This window comes from Salmo trutta, chromosome 30 (genome assembly GCF_901001165.1).
Source record: "Salmo trutta chromosome 30, fSalTru1.1, whole genome shotgun sequence".
In the NCBI taxonomy this organism is placed as follows: Eukaryota; Metazoa; Chordata; class Actinopteri; order Salmoniformes; family Salmonidae; genus Salmo; species Salmo trutta.
In genome coordinates, this window is record NC_042986.1 from 27806228 (window position 1) to 27825330 (window position 19103).

Here is a 19103-nt window from a genome sequence, read left to right on the forward strand (position 1 = left end):
TTCTGTAGCGGAGCACGAGTTTTCTGTCAGCCGTGTCAAGGGCCTCCTGAGTCTGATTCTAGTACAGAGACGTGTGTGTATAGGTGTGTGTATGTGTATATATATATATATATATATATATATATATATATATATATATATATATATATTATTTATTTATTTATTTATTTATTTATTTATTTATTTATTTATCATATATATAATGTTCTACTGTAGGTAGTGCTAGTCGGCTGTACCTGCGCCAAAACTCCTGTATTTTTCATCCTATAGCTTGTTCATCATCTTTTTAAAAAGTGAGCCAACATGTTTTCAGCACTTCTATTTCCCTGACTGATCAAAACTTCTCTCATGGCTCTCTCTTTTCTCTTCGTGAGTAATATGTTTGGAACATCAAATCGCAATAAAATTGCAGTATCGATAAGAATCGCAAGAATCACACCTAACTATCGTGATAATATGGTATCGTGAGGTCCCTGGTATTTCCCAGCACTACTCTGGAGGTGTGCACACTCCCGGGCCTGCGGATGAAGTTGTTTTTAGGGGATGAAGTTCAGATGTCTCAGCCCCCTCATCTTCTGGCAGTTTAATCTCATGATGAGCAGAGGAAAACAAAAACACTTTGATCCCCAGCCAGATAAAACCTAATTCTGCTGTTTGTCTGTGAGTTTCAATGCTTTAGTGTGCGTTTGCCAGTTGTGTCTAACCTTTCACACACTGCTCCCTAGGCTCTTTGGTATAGTCTGGAGGAAGAGCGAGCCCCAACATGGAGCACCAGGTGCTGGAGTACACCTGAATGCAGGGCAAATGGGACAAATGAAAATGCGCAATAGCAAGTGTGTAAAAAGTGTCTGCGCGTGTATGTGCATGAATAATAGCTCAATGGATCTTTTCAGTGCAGAGAATTAATGTGGCTTTCTGCCAGACAATAGCTAATGTCTTTGCCTCCGTTTATCTCATTTTCTCTCTCTCTCACTTCTCTCCCTTCTCTCTCCCTTCTTTCTCTCTCTCTCCCTTCTTTCTCTCTCTCTCCCTTCTTTCTCTCTCTCTCCCTTCTTTCTCTCTCTCTCCCTTCTTTCTCTCTCTCTCTCTCTCCCTTATTTCTCTCTCTCTCCCTTCTTTCTCCTCTCTCTCTCCCTTCCCTCTCTCTCTCTCCCTTCCTCTCTCTCTCTCCCTTCCCTCTCTCTCTCTCCCTTCTCTCTCTCTCTCTCTCCCTTCTCTCTCTCTCTCTCCTCCCTTCTCTCTCTCTCTCTCTCCCTTCTCTTCTCTCTCTCTCTCCCTTCTCTTCTCTCTCTCTCTCCCTTCTTTCTCTCTCCCTTCTTTCTCTCCTCTCTTTCTCTCTCCATTCCCTCTCTCTCTCCTCTCTCTCTCCTCTCTCTCTCCCTTCCCTCTCTCTCTCTCCCTTCTCTCTCTCTCTCTCTCCCTTCTCTCTCTCTCTCTCTCCCTTCTCTTCTCTCTCTCTCTCCCTTCTTTCTCTCTCCCTTCTTTCTCTCCTCTCTTTCTCTCTCCATTCCCTCTCTCTCCTCTCTCTCTCCCTTCCCTCTCTCTCTCTCCCTTCCCTCTCTCTCTCTCTCCTTTCCCTCTCTCTCCATACAATGAAGGACCTCGTCATTAATCAGATCATATCATCGTTTTATCTTCTAATAGATGACTCATGTCTGGATCTGCTGAGAGTTGGAGGGAAAATATTTTACTTGATTACTATCTGTAGAATTGTGTGTACTATAGAACAGGCCCAGTTGTCACGGTAACATAGCCCAGATCACATGTTTTACATGTGACATGATAAGAGCCTACTGAAGGTGTGACATGATGAAGGAGATGAGGTTTGAACTATAGGGAATGAACAGCGTTAACCATGTTGTGATGTGAGGAATCTACTTTCCGCATCTCTCTCTCTCTCTCTCTCTCTCTCTCTCTCGCTGGCGAAGAGGCTCGTTCAGATAGAAGTGATAATTAGCTCCCTGTCACTCATTAACACGTTGCCATTGGCTTTGAGATCACTGTAGCACATCAACCACCAGTGCCACTGCTCTCTGGGTAAATGGGTAGCAGAACCACACATATCCATGTGAAAGGCTTAACATTCCTCACCAAGGCTTTATAGGAATAGCATGCAGATGAGGGAAAAACAGCGTCAGTCCTTTTGTTGTTTAGCAATAGAAATGACCTCAGATGCTGTCAGAGAGAGTGCCAGGGTCAGTGTGTGTATGTCCATCATGAAGATCACACTTGTAGAAATCCATAATTGTAAGCATTTGGCAATGGGCACTAAATATAGAAACTGCAGACACACCTTGAAGCTGTGAGAGGTGGGGAAAAACTGTGCAGTGCTCTGGGAATAACAGAGAGAGACAGCGGGGCAGAGAGGAGGAAGAGAGAGAGAGAGAGAGACAGCGGGGCAGAGAGGGAGGAAGAGAGAGAGAGAGAGAGAGAGAGACAGCGGGGCAGAGAGGGAGGAAGAGAGAGAGAGAGAGAGAGAGAGACAGCGGGGCAGAGAGGGAGGGAGAGAGAGAGAGAGAGAGAGAGAGACAGCGGGGCAGAGAGGGAGGAAGAGAGAGAGAGAGAGAGAGAGAGACAGCGGGGCAGAGAGGGAGGAAGAGAGAGAGAGAGAGAGAGAGAGACAGCGGGGCAGAGAGGGAGGAAGAGAGAGAGAGAGAGAGACAGCGGGGCAGAGAGGGAGGAAGAGAGAGAGAGAGAGAGAGAGAGACAGCGGGGCAGAGAGGGAGGAAGAGAGAGAGAGAGAGAGAGAGAGAGGGAGGATGTTTGTGAGGTATGATTCACGAAGCAGGAAGAACCACTGAGTTGGACTGTTTTTCTCTCTAACTGGCTTTAGCCTCGTATGAATCATCCTGAACCATCCGCTAGTGAAACAGAATGTAAGCTTGCGAGATCAGGATGGTTTGTACGAGGCTAGCTATAACCTCTCCACTGCTCTGTTCTGAAGACACTCATAACCCTGAAAAAATGTCGCCTTTAGCCAATGTGTGATTTGGTTTTGTGTGTTAGAGGGCCCACTCTATGTATTGGCCACGCATGCGTATCAGGGGCCCCCTCTGCGAAAAAGCAGATTACTGCTAACATGCGCTAATTGAGTGACTGTCAGTGACTGACATAACAAGTGGAAAACTGCTGATGCACTACCAAATTCTGAGGGCCCTAGTGGCCGTGGGGCCCTACGCACAACGCATAGTCTGCGTATAGGTGCACTGAAACACTGAGCAGTCTTCAGGGAGCGGAGTCCCTGCAGAGGCAGGCAGGTTCAAGTCACTGCTTATTATCAACTGCTGCGTGACTGACTGCCTGTCTGAGTAACCAGTACAGGCCCTCTCTGTCTCATTATATAACACTAGTGTGTGTGTGTGTGTGTGTGTGTGTGTGTGTTAAATACAGTATTTAACCGGTTTAAACCTGGTTGTCAGTATTTTTGTTTCCATAATCAATCTAGACCTAGTTGAAGCAATGTTTATCTTCAAATCTCTCTGTCTCATGCTGTTGCTGGTCCAAAGGTCTTGGTGCCTATTGTACCTTCTCTCTCACGTTTCTGGGCTGTACTGCGGGTGGTGGTGGTGGCCTGATGGGTGTGTTGGGCCCTGCCAGCGTGGTATTGCCCTGTGAGCGTACCCAAAGGTGTCTTATCGGATACAGCCAGGGTGTGTACCTTACGTTTAGCTATCAGAATCTGGCATAGAGATACTGTCATAGTGAACAGTCCTGGGTTTGTTGTTAAGTGCATTTCGCAATTTCTGTGTTATTTTTCTGCAGTACAGCAATGTGTTTGTGTTGTGTGTGCTGACTGACCAGTCTCTAGGTCAGTATGCTACTCACATCCATCCAGCCCCTGTGGAGACTGCAATGTAGGTGCCAGAAAACACTTAGATAGATAGATCTTCCTTCCGTCTCTCTCTCTCTCTATCAATAACATTTTAATCTCTTTCCCCTTGCTAGCTTCCTTTGATGTCAATATTTTATTTGATTAATTAACTTTTTCCAGATCTGTGTTCTCTTTCTTGCTTTTTGTACTCTTTTTCTCTTGTTCTATTTCCCCTTGTTGTTTATGTGTCTGTCTGTCTGTCTGTCTCTTCACCAGTATTGTTCAGGGACAGTACATGGTCAGTACAATCACCATGGGTCAGTGAGTTCCAAAGGCTTACAGCATAGCCAAGGTTAGCCGTCTGACCTCTGGGGCACCATGAGAGTTATTTAAGATACTCCTCAAATAGGCAGGGTATCTACTGTCCTGACTTTAGGGGGAAGATGGGCAGGGTATCTACTGTCCTGACTTTAGGGGGAAGATGGTTACATCATTGGGTGCCAGGACAGAGAAGAGCTTTGACTTAGCTGAGCGCCAGCTGGTAGGGAGGGGTGGAAGGGCCAAGAGACCAGAGGTGGTGGAACGGAGTGCTCAGGTTGGGATGTAGGGTTTGAGTATGGCCTGAAGGTAAGGAGGTGCAGTTTCTCTTGCTGCTCGGTAGGTAAGCACCATGGTCTGGAAGATGATGCGAGCTTCGACTGGAAGACAGTGGAGAGTGCGGAGAAGCAGGGTGACATGGGAGAATTTAGGAAGGTTGAACATCCGGTGGGCTGCGGCATTCTGGATAAGGTGCAGGGGTTTGATGGCACAAGCGGGGAGCCCAGCCAACAGAGAGTTGCGGTAGTCTAGACGGGAGATGACAAGTGCCTGGATCAGGATCAAATCAAATTTTATTTGTCACTTACACATGGTTTGCAGATGTTAATGCGAGTGTAGCGAAATGCTTGTGCTTCTAGTTCCGACCATGCAGTAATATCTAACAAGTAATCTAACCTAACAATTTCACAACAACTACCTGATACACACAAGTGTAAAGGAATGAATAAGAATATGTACATATAAATATATGAATGAGTGATGGCCAAACGGCATAGGCAAGATGCAATAGATGGTATAGCGTACAGTATATACATATGAGATGAGTAATGTAGGCTATGTAAACATTATATAAAGTGGCATTGTTTAAAGTGGCTAGTGATACATTTATTACATACATTTTTCCATTATTAAAGTGCCTAGAGTTGAGTCAGTATGTTGGCAGCAGCCACTCAATGTTAGTGATGGCTGTTTAACAGTCTGATGGCCTTGAGATTGAAGCTGTTTTTCAGTCTCTCGGTCCCCGCTTTGATGCACCTGTACTGACCTCGCCTTCTGGATGATAGCGGGGTGAACAGGCAGTGGCTCGGGTGGTTGTTGTCCTTGATGATATTTTTGGCCTTCCTGTGACATCGGGTGCTGTAGATGTCCTGGAGGGCAGGTAGTTTGCCCCCGGGGATGCGTTGTGCAGAGCTCACTACCCTCTGGAGAGCCTTACGGTTATGGGCGGAGCAGCTGCCGTACCAGGCGGTGATACAGCCCGACAGGATGCTCTCGATTGTGCATCTGTAAAAGTTTGAGTGTTTTTGGTGACAAGCCACATTTCTTAAGCCTCCTGAGGTTGAAGAGGCGGTGTTGCGCCTTCTTCACCACGCTGTTTGTGTGGGTGGACCATTTCAGTTTGTCTGTGATGTGTACGCCGAGGAACTTGAAACTTTCCACCCTCTCCACTACTGTCCTGTCAATGTAGATAGGGGGCTGCTCCCTCTGCTGTTTCCTGAAGTCAGTGATCATCTCCTTTGTTTTGTTGACATTGAGTGTGAGGTTATTTACCTGACACCACACTCCGAGGGCCCTCACCTCCTCCCTGTAGGCTGTCTCGTCGTTGTTGGTAATCAAGCCTACCACTGTGGTGTCGTCTGCAAACTTGATGATTGAGTTGGAGGCGTGCATGGCCACGCAGTCGTGGGTGAACAGGGAGTACAGGAGAGGGCTGAGAACGCACCCTTGTGGGGACCCAGTGTTGAGGATCAGCGGGGTGGAGATGTTGTTACCTAACCTCACCACCTGGGGGCGGCCCGTCAGGAAGTCCAGGACCCAGTTGCACAGGGCGGGGTCGAGACCCAGGGTCTCGAGCTTAATGACGAGTTTGGAAGGTACTATGGTGTTAAATGCTGAGCTGTAATCGATGAACAGCATTCTTACATAGGTATTCCTCTTGTCCAGATGGGTTAAGGCAGTGTGCAGTGTGATGGCAATTGCGTCGTCAGTGGACCTATTGGGGCGGTAAGCAAATTGGAGTGGGTCTAGGGTGTCAGGTAGGGTGGAGGTGATATGGTCCTTGACTAGCCTCTCAAAGCACTTCATGATGACGGAAGTGAGTGCTACAGGGCGGTAGTCATTTAGCTCAGTTACCTTAGCTTTCTTGGGAACAGGAACAATGGTGGCCCTCTTGAAGCATGTAGGAACAGCAGACTGGGATAATGAATGATTGAATATGTCCGTAAACACACCAGCCAGCTGGTCTGCGCATGCACTGAGGACGCGGCCGGGGATGCCGTCTGGGCCTGCAGCCTTGCGAGGGTTAACACGTTTAAATGTTTTACTCACGTTGGCTGCAGTGAAGGAGAGCCCGCAGGTTTTGGTAGCGGGCCGTGTCAGTGGCACTGTATTGTCCTCAAAGCGAGCAAAGAAGTTGTTTAGTCTGTCTGGGAGCAAGACATCGTGGTCCGCGACGGGGCTGGTTTTTCTTTTGTAGTCCGTGATTGACTGTAGACCCTGCCACATACCTCTCGTGTCTGAGCCGTTAAATTGCGACTCCACTTTGTCTCTGTACTGAAGCTTAGCTTGTTTGATTGCCTTGCGGAGGGAATAGCTCCACTGTTTGCATTCGGTCATGTTTCCGGTCACCTTGCCCTGATTTAAAAGCAGTGGTTTGCGCTTTCAGTTTTGCGCGAATGCTGCCATCAATCCACGGTTTCTGGTTGGGGAATGTTTTAATAGACGCTGTGGGTACAACATCACCGATGCACTTGCTAATAAACTCGCTCACCGAATCAGCGTATTCATCAATGTTGTTGTTCGACGTTATGCGGAACATATCCCAGTCCATGTGATCGAAGTAATCTTGAAGCGTGGAATCCGATTGGTCGGACCAGCGTTGAACAGACCTGAGCGCGGGTGCATCCTGTTTTAGTCTCTGTCTATAGGCTGGGAGCAACAAAATGGAGTCGTGATCAGCTTTTCTGAAAGGAGGGTGGGGGAGGGCCTTATATGCGTTGCGGAAGTTAGAATAACAATGATCCAGGGTTTTGCCAGCCCGAGTTGTGCAAACAATATGCTGATAGAATTTAGGCAGCCTTGTTTTCAGATTAGCCTTGTTAAAATCCCCGGCTACAATAAATGCAGCCTCAGGATATGTGGTTTCCAGTTTACATAGAGTCGAATGAAGAGTAGGGTACTAGGGGGGGCAGGAGTCTGCGCTGCTTCCTGTGTGAGGAAAGGTCGTACTCTACAGACGTTGTAGAGCAGTGTTTCTCAAACTTGGTCCTCGGGACCCCAAGGGGTGCACATTTAGTTTTTTACCCTAGCACTAAACAGCTGATTCAAATAATTAAATCAGCTGGGTAGTGCTAGGGCAAAAAACTACATGTGCACCCCTTGGGATCCAGAGGACTGAGTTTGAGAAACACTGTTTTAGAGCGTGAACCTGCAGGAGCAAGTCACTGCTTTGATGTTTGCAGAGAATGACAGGGGTTGTCATTCAGGGCCATTTTGTTGTTGTATGTTTGTTTGTGATGGAAGATGGAGGGGATAGCAGTGTGGGGTTAAACAGGAGTTTAAGGATCATCACAAGGTCAGAGATTGGAGAAGCTGATCCACACCTGAATAGCATTGATCCGGATAGTGTGGGCTCCAACAGGGTTTGGCCCTGAGGCAATGTTTGTTAAAAAAACTGCCATCGATTAGTTCACCACAGGCCTTTCTCAGTGGACTGCAGCAGTGCATACACATGTAGAGAGAGAACAGATAACAGGCTTAACTTAGTCTTCTGCTAGTTTGATCTTATGCTTCTGAAGGTCTTGCTGTATCTCTGGAGGATCTCTCCCTTCTTCCACCCGCAGTGTTGGCCCTGATCAACCCCCTCTAACAAGAAGCCTGCTTCTCTCCCATCGGAACATGAGGGAAAAAATAGAATATCTCAGACAGCTGGAGTTTAGTTTGACACTCCAGGCTCTGCTTCTTAAAGGTTTAAAATATTGATTTGTTTAAACCTGTTAGAGAGCATGAAGAGCAACCCGTTCCCTTTCTACTCTGCTCTAAAGTTACAGGTTTAGAGGAAGGTGGTCTGTTTATAAGTGAGTGAGTGGGAGAAAAGGGGATGATGGTTGTTGGAGTAGAAGAACAAGGTTGAACTATTTGACCCTGCCCTCCCTAGTACCTTACTCTAACCTGCTCTAACCTGCCCTCCCTAGTACCCTGCTCTAACCTGCTCTAACCTGCCCTCCCTAGTACCCTGCTCTAACCTGCTCTAACCTGCCCTCCCTAGTACCCTGCTCTAACCTGCTCTAACCTGCCCTCCCTAGTACCCTGCTCTAATCTACTCTAACCTGCCCTCCCTATTACCCTACTCTAACCTGCCATCCCTAGTACCCTGCTCTACCCTGCTCTAACCTGCCCTCCCTAGTACCCTGCTCTAACCTGCCCTCCCTAGTACCCTGCTCTAACCTGCCCTCCCTAGTACCCTGCTCTAACCTGCCCTCCCTACTACCCTGCTCTAACCTGCCCTCCCTAGTACCCTGCTCTAACCTGCCCTCCCTAGTACCCTGCTCTAACCTGCCCTCCCTAGTACCCTGCTCTAACCTGCCCTCCCTCGTACCCTGCTCTAACCTGCCCTCCCTATTACCCTGCTCTAACCTGCCCTCCCTAGTACCCTGCTCTAACCTGCCCTCCCTAGTACACTGCTCTAACCTGCCCTCCCTAGTGGGCTTAAATAGTTAGTAGTCAGTCATCCTGACCAGGAACTGTGTCTAGGATCATAAATGATCTGACTAACAAAATAGTCTGTCCTAACTATTGAACAATGGAGGATTTGTTTGCTGATCTGTTGGCCAATCATATTCTCCAATTTCCTGGTTGTCATACTCAGTCCACATTTTTAGGAACCTGCTAGTTGATACCAAATACAGGCCTCTGTCTGCACCAGATCTTTATTTCCAGTAACTAGAGTTTCAAGTTTTTGTGATTCATTAATTAGAAATCTTACTCACGAGAGTCCAAACAGAGATCATTAGCCGTACGAATCTTCTACCCTTTGATGATTGGTCACAAGTTTCTCTCTCATATGACTAGTAATCATATCTCCTGTGATTCTGTCTGTTATAGAAAGGGATGGAACGAAAGAGAGAACAAGAGATGGTGAGAAAGAGAAGCAGAAAGATGGAGAGGAAGGTTAGAGATGACACCACATCTGCTTCCTCAGAACATCACATGATGATGAAGCTAACTGTGATGATGTGCCTTGCGGACTGCCTGGGGCCCTATAGGGATCAGAACCCAGCAGGAAGTCTGGTTAGATCCATCCCATAATATATGTTAATGTGAATCAGACCATGTACACTGCAGAGGCCCAAACCTCCCTCTGCAGAATCTGACTGATTCTTTCTCTTAAGTGTCAGTTGTCACCTACCATACAGATCTTTGTGTTATCATGTATGCCCATTTTATTGGCCATATGACAATACGCTAATTCCCACTCACATCCTCTCACAGTTAACTAAAACATATGGCTCTGTATTGATGCGTTTTTAGGCTGGGTGTCTGGGATGCCGCATTAAGATTTGGGATTGCGTGCGCACCTCCCCCCCCCCCCCCCCCCCCATAAAAGTAACCAAACGCGTAGGGGTTGAGATTAAGGGGCTTGGGTCAGCAGAATTTGGCTGGGTGCCCCCCGTTTGAAGCCTGCCTGCTTGCCCCCCGGTCAGTATCCCCCCCAATCCCCACCACAAACACCTAGATTATAGTGATAGGATTCCCCTACTTTCTGATTTGGTTAATCCCTACTTTTAATGACAATCTAATCAAAGTGGGTTGATGAGGTTTGGGTGGAGAGGGGGGCTAGATTTGGGGCACACTGTATGGTGTGTGTGGTAGAACTCATAGCGTGTGGATACAGTATGTAGACGGACTATAAGTGTGGTCATTTATCATCTATTATGGTAGCCCAAGGTCTATGAGCTCAGTGTTGAGTCTGTGTGGACACCTAACGCAGTGCTGGCCTTCAGAGGGACATGTAGGGACATGTTCATAAGAGACCTCCAGTTCCATGAGTCCTGTGTTTACATTCTTCTAAACCATAAGCCTCTCCAGGCCTGTGGGTATGTGTGCTAGCTAAGGTGTAGGTGGCCTGAGGTCCTTGACTTATTGTTCCATGCTACAGCCAGAACCAGTCCACCATTCTTGAGCCATTCCAGGCTTCCACTGAAAGCATACCGTTGTTCTCAACCAAAATGTTTATCTGATCAACGATGCCATCTACTTTCCTACTTTCCTTTCCTATCTCTCCCAAACACAGAAATGTCAACACGTGAGATGCTCATCATGCACTAGACATGATGTCATTGTAATGTCTGGCTGTAACCACTGAACTAGTTCTACACAGGGTTTTTTCGTCTGTAACTAGGTCATTTTCATAATTGTAATTTTAAAGTGCAGATTTAATTTTTTCTCTATAGGAAGGAATTACTGGGATTATTACAGAACGCAGTAAAACTAGAAAATCCATCCACAGTCACGTGCGTGTGTGTACTGTAGAGTGTGTGTACTGTAGAGTGTGTGTACTGTAGAGTGTGTGTGTACTGTAGAGTGTGTGTGTGTGTGTGTGTACTGTAGAGTGAATGTGTAGAGTGTGTGTGTGTGTGTGTACTGTAGAGTGAATGTGTAGAGTGTGTGTGTACTGTTGAGTGAATGTGTAGAGTGAATGTGTAGAGTGTGTGTACTGTAGAGTGTGTGTACTGTAGAGTCAAATGTCTGATTGCCTCAGGTGAATCCAGACATGGGGAGGGAGGGAGACCGTCACCCACCCCAAGCCAATAGAATCAGTGAAACAAAACAGACTAGTGAATACAAGCCGTCACACTCTACACTCCGCAGGTGGACGTTTATTGGGATTAATCTTGTCCTGGAGGCAGAGCTGAAGGAGTTCCACTAGATGGCCCATATACAAAGTAAAAATGATATATCGTAAAAAAAAATGTAAGGTTAGTTTTAGGTTTAAAATCTGATTTTCTGACTTTGTGGCTATGCCAGCTAGTGACTACCCTGAAGAGCTACCTCCAGTACATGAGTCATCCCAATAATTGCCAACCTGCTAACACTCCAGCCTTGTGTCCCTGAGGTAGTAGTCAGCTTCCCTTTCTAAACTCCATCTGCTACTTTCAATCTGGTGAATTTGGATGATTTCCTCATTTGATCTGCCTGTACTCCTAAATGACCTTAAGAGCATTAGACTAAATTCTAGAATCAGAGAGGGATGATGATATTTGTCCAGGAGGTTTCCTACAGCCTAAATCTTCTGTTTTATTAGAACTGCCTTCTTCTAAGTCTCTGATGAGCATGTGCAGCGGGGAGGAAGGGGGAGGGAGAGCAGTGAGGTCGGTAGGGGCAGGAGAGGAGAATGATGGAGGGATAGAGGTGGGACAGGGGGGTGACGGCATCCAGATGTAAACTGCTATGACTGAGTGGTTCTCTCTCCAGGGTAGACTATTTTAGGAGGTAGGGTTATTGGTGCAACACTTCTCTCTCCTCTGTTCTGTCCCCAGCTGAACCTCAGCTGTAAAAGTAGGCTCATTTTGAAATGGCAGAAATTCCAAATGGGAAAAATATCTAATTCACCAAACCCTAACCTCTCTCTCTCCAGGCGTTTGGACAAGTCTACTCCAACCATAAGAAGGTGGCTGCAGACGGGGAGAGCAGGGAGGAGTCTCTGATCCAGGAGGCGGTGTGTAAGGAGGCCTATTACGAGCAGCGGGTCCTGGAGCTGCAGACGGAGCTCCGCCAGGCCCGTAATGTCCTCACCAACACCCAGTCAGAGAACGAACGCCTGGCCTCCATCACCCAGGAGATGAGAGAGGTGAGACGAGAAGAAGAGAGAGAAAGAATACTCAGTTGCCACATTCTACTGTAGATACAAGTTTGCATACAGACTAATATACCTTTTTTCCACTAATTAGTATTTTGACCAATCACATCAGATCTTTTCACATCAGATCTTTTTTAGAGCTGATCTGATTGGTCAAAAGACCAATTAGTGAAAAAAAGATCAGAATTGCACTGCCTGTCTAAATGCAGTATATGTAATCATATTGGATCTAGATTGGATCTAGATTTTAGTTAACCATCACTAACCATGACTGGATTAGTTTGTTGGACCATTCGTGATTGGATTTGATAATAGGTATAGACTGGATATATGAGATCAGATCCTTACGTAGACTACAATATGTGCATGAATGCAATCAAAATAACACTTGCACATGCTCAACTACACAATCACTGGCACACACACACTCTTTCACCTTCACAAATAAAATCAGAGTTAATTTGTCACGTGCACAGGATACAGCAAGTGTAAACAGTACAGTTAAATGCTTGCTTGCTAGCTCGTCAAGCTGTTCAATTTCTTCCTCAACAACGCAGTTCTATTGTCATATAAAACAAATGCACATCGGAAAAAAATAAATACACAAGAATATACACTGAGTGTACAAAACATTATGAGCACCAGCTCTTTACATGACATAGACTGATCAGGTGAATCCAGGTGAAAGCTAGCTAGCTAAACAATGAACCGGCCCCAGCTAGCAATGAGGAATGAGCCCAGAAGCAGCCCTCTTCCAGGGGGCCAGAACTGATTGAATCGGCCCGGAATCTGATGTCGGACTCGGCCTGGAATCAAAATGAATGATGGCCCAGAATCGGCCCAAGTACATCGGGCCGTTTCCGTCTACCGGAATTCAGCCGATTTTGATCAGCATCTTACCAGAAGCAGCCCGATGCAAATTTAAATAAATGTATACAAAATTACCCGATTTAGTAATTTTAAATATTACTATTATACATTTTAAACATACAAATTATACCCATCCACAAAAAAACTTTTTGTGTTGGAAGAAACACCATACACCTGGTGACCGTTTCAGCATGCACGCGCCTGGCCCGCCACAGGAGTCGCTACAGCACGATGGGACAAGTACATCCCGACCGGCCAAACCCTCCCCTAACTCATGTGCGTTGCCTCATGGGTCTCCCGGGTGCGGCTGGCACGGGTCTCGAAACAGCATCTGCAGCAACATGCAGTGTCTTAGACCGCTGCGCCACTCAGGAGGCTCCATCCACAAAGTTTTTAATGCTTATCAATTGCCTTGCACAAAGTATCAAAATACTAAAATACTACACAGGACACTTAAAGAATTTCATTTAAATGTTGATTGTATTTTTTGTTCACAGAAAATATGAGAAAATAAATAATGAAATGCTAATGATATAAAGCAGCCCGTGTAATCATCTGCCAGAGAGTTGCCCCAATCGGTTCGAGATCCCAGTAATATATTTGGGCCAGATAACTATCACCGGAATCGGCCCGAGCTCATTCCCCACATCCTAGCCATTAGTAATACTGCCCAGACTCGGGCCACATGACGTCGGCTGAGTCTGACTCTCAGCCGAGTGCCCCGACTCTCAGCCGGAATCGGCCCAGATCTACTCTGCTAGCTGGGGCCTAACCCCAACTCATACTACTACCAATACAAACATTGTCATAGCTGTAGTATGAGGACTGTCAACACATACGGAACCGCTCATGTTATAGACAGAAGCGTGCTACATGGCAGACCAATCCAAACTCATCTCCCGGGATTTCTGCCCATCCATTATCTCAGCCACTCATGGCTAGTGGGAAGGTTCCTGTCTTTTTGCATGGATAAACCAACTAGGCTTGTAATTTAACAATGGTATACAAGTTTGTTATTAAGGCACATTCAATTTCACATGTTCCAGAAGGCATTTCTGCCAAAAAATAAATGCTTACGTTCAAATGCCTCTCCTGTGAAGTAGCGACGTGTGACATACGCCTAGTTTCCGGAAACAAGTCACATGTATAGTAAATTAAATACTGCAGTAGCTGTTTTCAAGGTATTTCTGTCATTTCTTTTCATAGCTGGTGAAATAATCACACAAAGTCAAAGGGAATCCTATATAGCCTATCCCACCTTGCGCTGCAACACTGTCTGGTTGGGGGCTGTACGCACCTGAAGAGCTGAGTGAAATATTTATTTTTAGAAACACTGTGCACAGGCATAAAAGTTGGTTTAATTTACTTACATTGTTAGTAGGTTACATTGTTTTGTTCACAAGCTAGGTTGTTTGTCAATGTTTGAGTTTCAACTGCTAGGGAAGAGAAGACGATGCTTCTACTAGTCAGACTCAATCTCACAGGCACAAACATGACTGGAGCCGCATTACCACAGGAAAAAATATTTTGGCCGGTAAAAAATCTGAGTGGTTGGTACATTTTTAAATCTACCTGCCACAGTGGCTGGAGCACCTGATCATTATCAGTAATGATAAATGAGAGCGATACTGGTGGCAGTTGTGTAATCAGGGTTAAAGTGAGTGAGCAGCAGGATAAATATAATAAATAGCAGCAGATACACATACCCATACTAGCATTGAAATGTTCCCAATTATCCAAACTTGCCCTCACTTGCACAATGTACAGTGTACACACCCATAAATATTTGCTATACATCCAGATACTGTTTACTGTGGCTACTACACCACAGTTTCAGACTTGCCTGACTGCAATGCTACCGATGACTCCGCTTGGCGTGTCCAGGCAGGACTAATCACACCCTGATGGTTTCAGCCCCTGTGGTGAACTGGCACAGATCAGGCTGATTTAACTAGCGCCATCATGGCTGTCGTAGTGATGTGGTCCTGTGACTGCAACCCTGGGGACCTGGGCAGGTCTGAAATGACAGAGGGAGAGAGCAGGGAGTGCTCTGCTGGGGAGTGCTCTGCTGGGGAGTGCTCTGCTGGGGAGTGCTCTGCTGGTGAGTGCTCTGCTGGGGAGTGCTCTGCTGTGGTGTGCTGGAGGGAAAGGTTAACAACCGCTGCTGGTGAAAGGCAGATCATACTTGAGTATAACTTTTTGCCTCAAGGGAAATATATCAGACATTGGCTATAGTATATCTACTGTGGTTACAGATTACTTGTTGCTTTAGTAATGGGTGAAACTCAAGGCATTTATGCTGCTGCACTGGGACTCATTACACAGGGTACAGGCACTAGGTCCTGAGACTGGCAGCACGTGCCCATCACCCTGCCCTGGCGTCAGTGGCGTGCCTCTCCTCTCACATCAGATCTGGCATCCCTCCCTTGCCTGAGAGCGCCAGCCGTGCCATCCGCCTGCCCTCTGGTCTGCGGAGGGACAGATAATTATCAAGGAATGTGTATACAGCGTGTGTGGGTGGGTGTGTGGGTGCACATGCGTGGATTTGCCTGTATGTACTGTGTGTGTGTCAAGGTTGAGCCAGCGATGAAGAGATTGAAATAATAAGAGGGGCAGGCAGGTTGAAAGGGGGCCCAGCCCACCTCTGTCTGACACAAAGAGAGGGAGACAGAAAGAGAGGGAGAGAAAGAAAGATAGAGGGACCTTGAGATTGTCCTGCTTGATCTGAAGGGTTGTGTTCCCTTGGCAGGAGGGATGAAGGGTAGAATAATGAGGAGCGATTTCTGAATCACTGGCTGTTGAGGAGGGACAGGAGAGGGCCAGAGTGTAGCCCTACTGCAATCTAGGAGGGGACAACTTATCCAGAACGCTGCAGCCCACCTGGTTTTCAACCTTCCCAAGTTCTCCCATGTCGCCCCGCTCCTCCGCACACTCCACTGGTTTCCAGTCGAAGCTTGCATCCACTACAAGACCATGGTGCTTTCCTACGGAACAGCGAGAGTAACTGTCCCTTTCTACCTTCAGGCTATGCTCAAACCCTACACCCCAACCTGAGCACTCCGTTCCACCACCACGCCTATGGGAGGGCAGCTCAGCTCCCGCTCAGCCCAGTCCAAGCTTTTCTCTGTCCTGGCGCCCCAATGGTGGAACCAGCTTCCCCCTGAAGCTAGGACAGCAGAGTCCCTGCCATCTTCCGAAAGCACCTGAAACGCTCAAAGAGTATCTTAAATAATCTCTACTTTATTGAGGAAAAGTGTACTTATTATGCCTGAGACCCTAGTTGTCCTACCTAGCTATCTTAAGATGAATGCACTAACTGTCAGTCACTCTAGATAAGCGTGTTTGCTAAATGACTCAAATGCAAATGTAAATGGGCAGGGTGTAGCCCTAGTGCAGTACAAGAGGGGAAGATACAATAGTACACGCTTAGTAAGGTTATTATAGTTTTGTGTTTTTCCATGAATGGCTTTCTACCCCTCCCCACCACCAGCCTAAAACTGATCCTGTCTCTGTCTCCTGTCCTATTTTTGTAGTTTCTCAAAGTCTTATTTTGTCAACATAAAATCAGAAAGCGTGCAATGAGTTCCCATCACTCTCTCTCTCTCTCTCAATTCAATTCATTTTTTTTTTACATTGCCAAAGCAAGTGCAATAGATAATAAACAAAAGTGAAATAAACAATCAGAAATTAAGAATAAACATTACACTCACAAAAGTTTCAAAGGAATGGAATATCATTGTATGTACAGTTGTAACGATGTGCAAATAGTTAAAGTACAAAAGGGAAAATAGATAAACATTAATATGGGTTGTATTTACAATGGTGTTCGTTCTTCACTGGTTGCCTTATTCTTGTGGCAACAGGTCACAATCTTGCTGCTGTGATGGCACACTGTGGTATTTCACCTAATATACAGTTGAAGTCTGTGTTTTTGTATGTTGTCGAACTGCTTTGCTTTATCTTGGCCAGGTCGCAATTGTAAATGAGAACTTGTTCTCAACTTGCCTACCTGGTTAAATAAAGGTGAAATAAATAAATAAAATAAAATAAAAAAAGTCAGATGTTTACATAAACCTTAGCCAAATACATGTAAACTCAGTTTTTCACAATTCCTGACATTTAATCCTCGTAACAATTCCCTGTCTTAGGTCAGTTAGGATCACCAGTTATTTTAAGAATGTAAAATGTCAGAATAATAGTAGAGATTTATTTATTTCAGATTTTATTTATTTCATCACATTCCCAATGGGTCAGAAGTTTACATACACTGAATTAGTATTTGGTAGCATTGCCTTTAAATTCGCCTTTAAATTCCCACAATAAGTTGGGTGAATTTTGGTCCGTTCCTCCTGACAGAGCTGGTGTAACTGAGTCAGGTTTGTAGGCCTCCTTGCTTGCACACGCTTTTTCAGTTCTGCCCACAAATTTTCTATAGGATTGCAGTCATGGCTTTGTGATGGCCACTCCAATACCTTGACTTTGTTGTCCTTAAGCCATTTTGCCACAACTTTGGAAGTATGCTTGGGGTCATTGTCCATTTGGAAGACCCATTTACGACCAAGCTTTAACTTCCTGACTGATGTCCTTGAGATGTTGCTTCAATATATCCACATCATTTTCCTCCTCATGATGCCATCTATTTTGTGAAGTGCACCAGTCCCTCCTGCAGCAAAGCACCCCCACAACATGATGCTGCCACCCCTGTGTTTCACGGATGGGATGGTGTTGTTCGGCTTGCAAGCCTCCCCACTTTCCTCCAAACATACCTATGGTCATTATGGCCGAACAGTTCTATTTTTGTTTCATCAGACCAGAGGACATTTCTCCAAAAGTACGATCTTTGTCCCCATGTGCAGTTGCAAACCAAAGTCTGGCTTTTTTATGGCGGTTTTGGAGCAGTGGCTTCTTCCTCGCTGAGTGGCCTTTCAGGTTATGTCGATATAGGACTCGTTTTACTGTGGATATAAATACTTTTGTACCTGTTTCGTCCAGCATCTTCTCAGGGTCCTTTGCTGTTGTTCTGGGATTGATTTGCACTTTTCGCACCAAAGTACATTCATCTCTAGGAGACAGAACGCGTCTCCTTCCTGAGCGGTATGACGGCTGCGTGGTCCCATGGTGTTTATACTTGCGTACTATTGTTTGTACAGATGAACGTGGTACCTTCAGGCATTTGGAAATTGCTTCCAAGGATGAACCAGACTTGCAGGGGTCTCCAATTCTTTTTCTGAGGTCTTGGCTGATTTTCTTTTGATTTTCCCATGATATCACGCAAAGAGGCACTGAGCTGGAAGGTAGGCCTTGAAATACATCCACAGGTACACCTCCAATTGACTCAAATGATGTCAATTAGCCTTTCAGAAGCTTCTAAAGCCATGACATCATTTTCTGGAATTTTCCAAGCTGTTTAAAGGCACAGTCAAGTTAGTGTATGTAAACTTCTGACCCACTGGAATTGTGATACATTGAATTATAAGTGAAATAATCTGTTTGTAAACAATTGTTGGAAAAATTGCTTGTGTCATGCACAAAGTAGATGTCCTAACTGACTTGCCAAAACTACAGTTTGTTAACAAGAAATTTGTGGAGTGGTTGAAAAACGAGTTTTAATGACTCCAACCTAAGTGCATGTAAACTTCTGACTTCAACTGTATATATGAGTTTATCAAAATTTGATTTGTTTTTCAATACTTTGTGGGTCTGTATAATCTGAGGAAAATATGTTTCTCTAATATGGTTGTACATTTGGCAGAAGTTCAGGAAGTGCAGCTCAGTTTTCACCTCATTTTGTGGACAGTGTGCACATAGCCTGTCTACTCTTGAGAGCCAGGTCTGCAGCAAGGCTATGCTCACTGAGTCTGTACATAGTTAAAGCTTTCCTTAATTTTGGGTCAGTCACAGTGGTCAGGTATTCTGCCACTGTGTACTCTCTGTTTAGGGCCAAATAGCATTCTAGTTTGCTCAGTTTTTTGGTTAATTCTTTCCAGTTTGTCAAGTAATTATCTTTTTGTTTTCTCATGATTTGGTTGGGTCTAATTGTGTTGCTGTCCTGGGGCTCTTTGGGGTCTGTTTGTGTTTGTGAACAGAGTCCCAGGACCAGCTTGCTTAGGGGACTCTTCTCCAGGTCCATCTCTCTATAGTTGATGGCTTTGTTATGGAAGGTTTGGGAATCGCTTCCTTTTAGGTGGTTGTAGAATTCAACGTCTCTTTCTTGATTTTGATAATTAGCGGGTATTGTCCTAATTC

At 45.6% G+C, this 19103-nt stretch overlaps 1 protein-coding gene across 1 annotated transcript in view; it reads left to right on the top strand.

Moving 5' to 3' along the window:
• Positions 1 to 19103, top strand: part of LOC115168410 (protein bicaudal D homolog 2) — an 88380-nt gene that overhangs the window by 26986 nt on the left and 42291 nt on the right. Inside the window, exon 2 of the mRNA XM_029723655.1 lies at positions 11766 to 11978. Coding sequence (XP_029579515.1) covers positions 11766 to 11978 — 213 coding nt within the window. The remainder of the gene's footprint in view (positions 1 to 11765; positions 11979 to 19103) is intronic.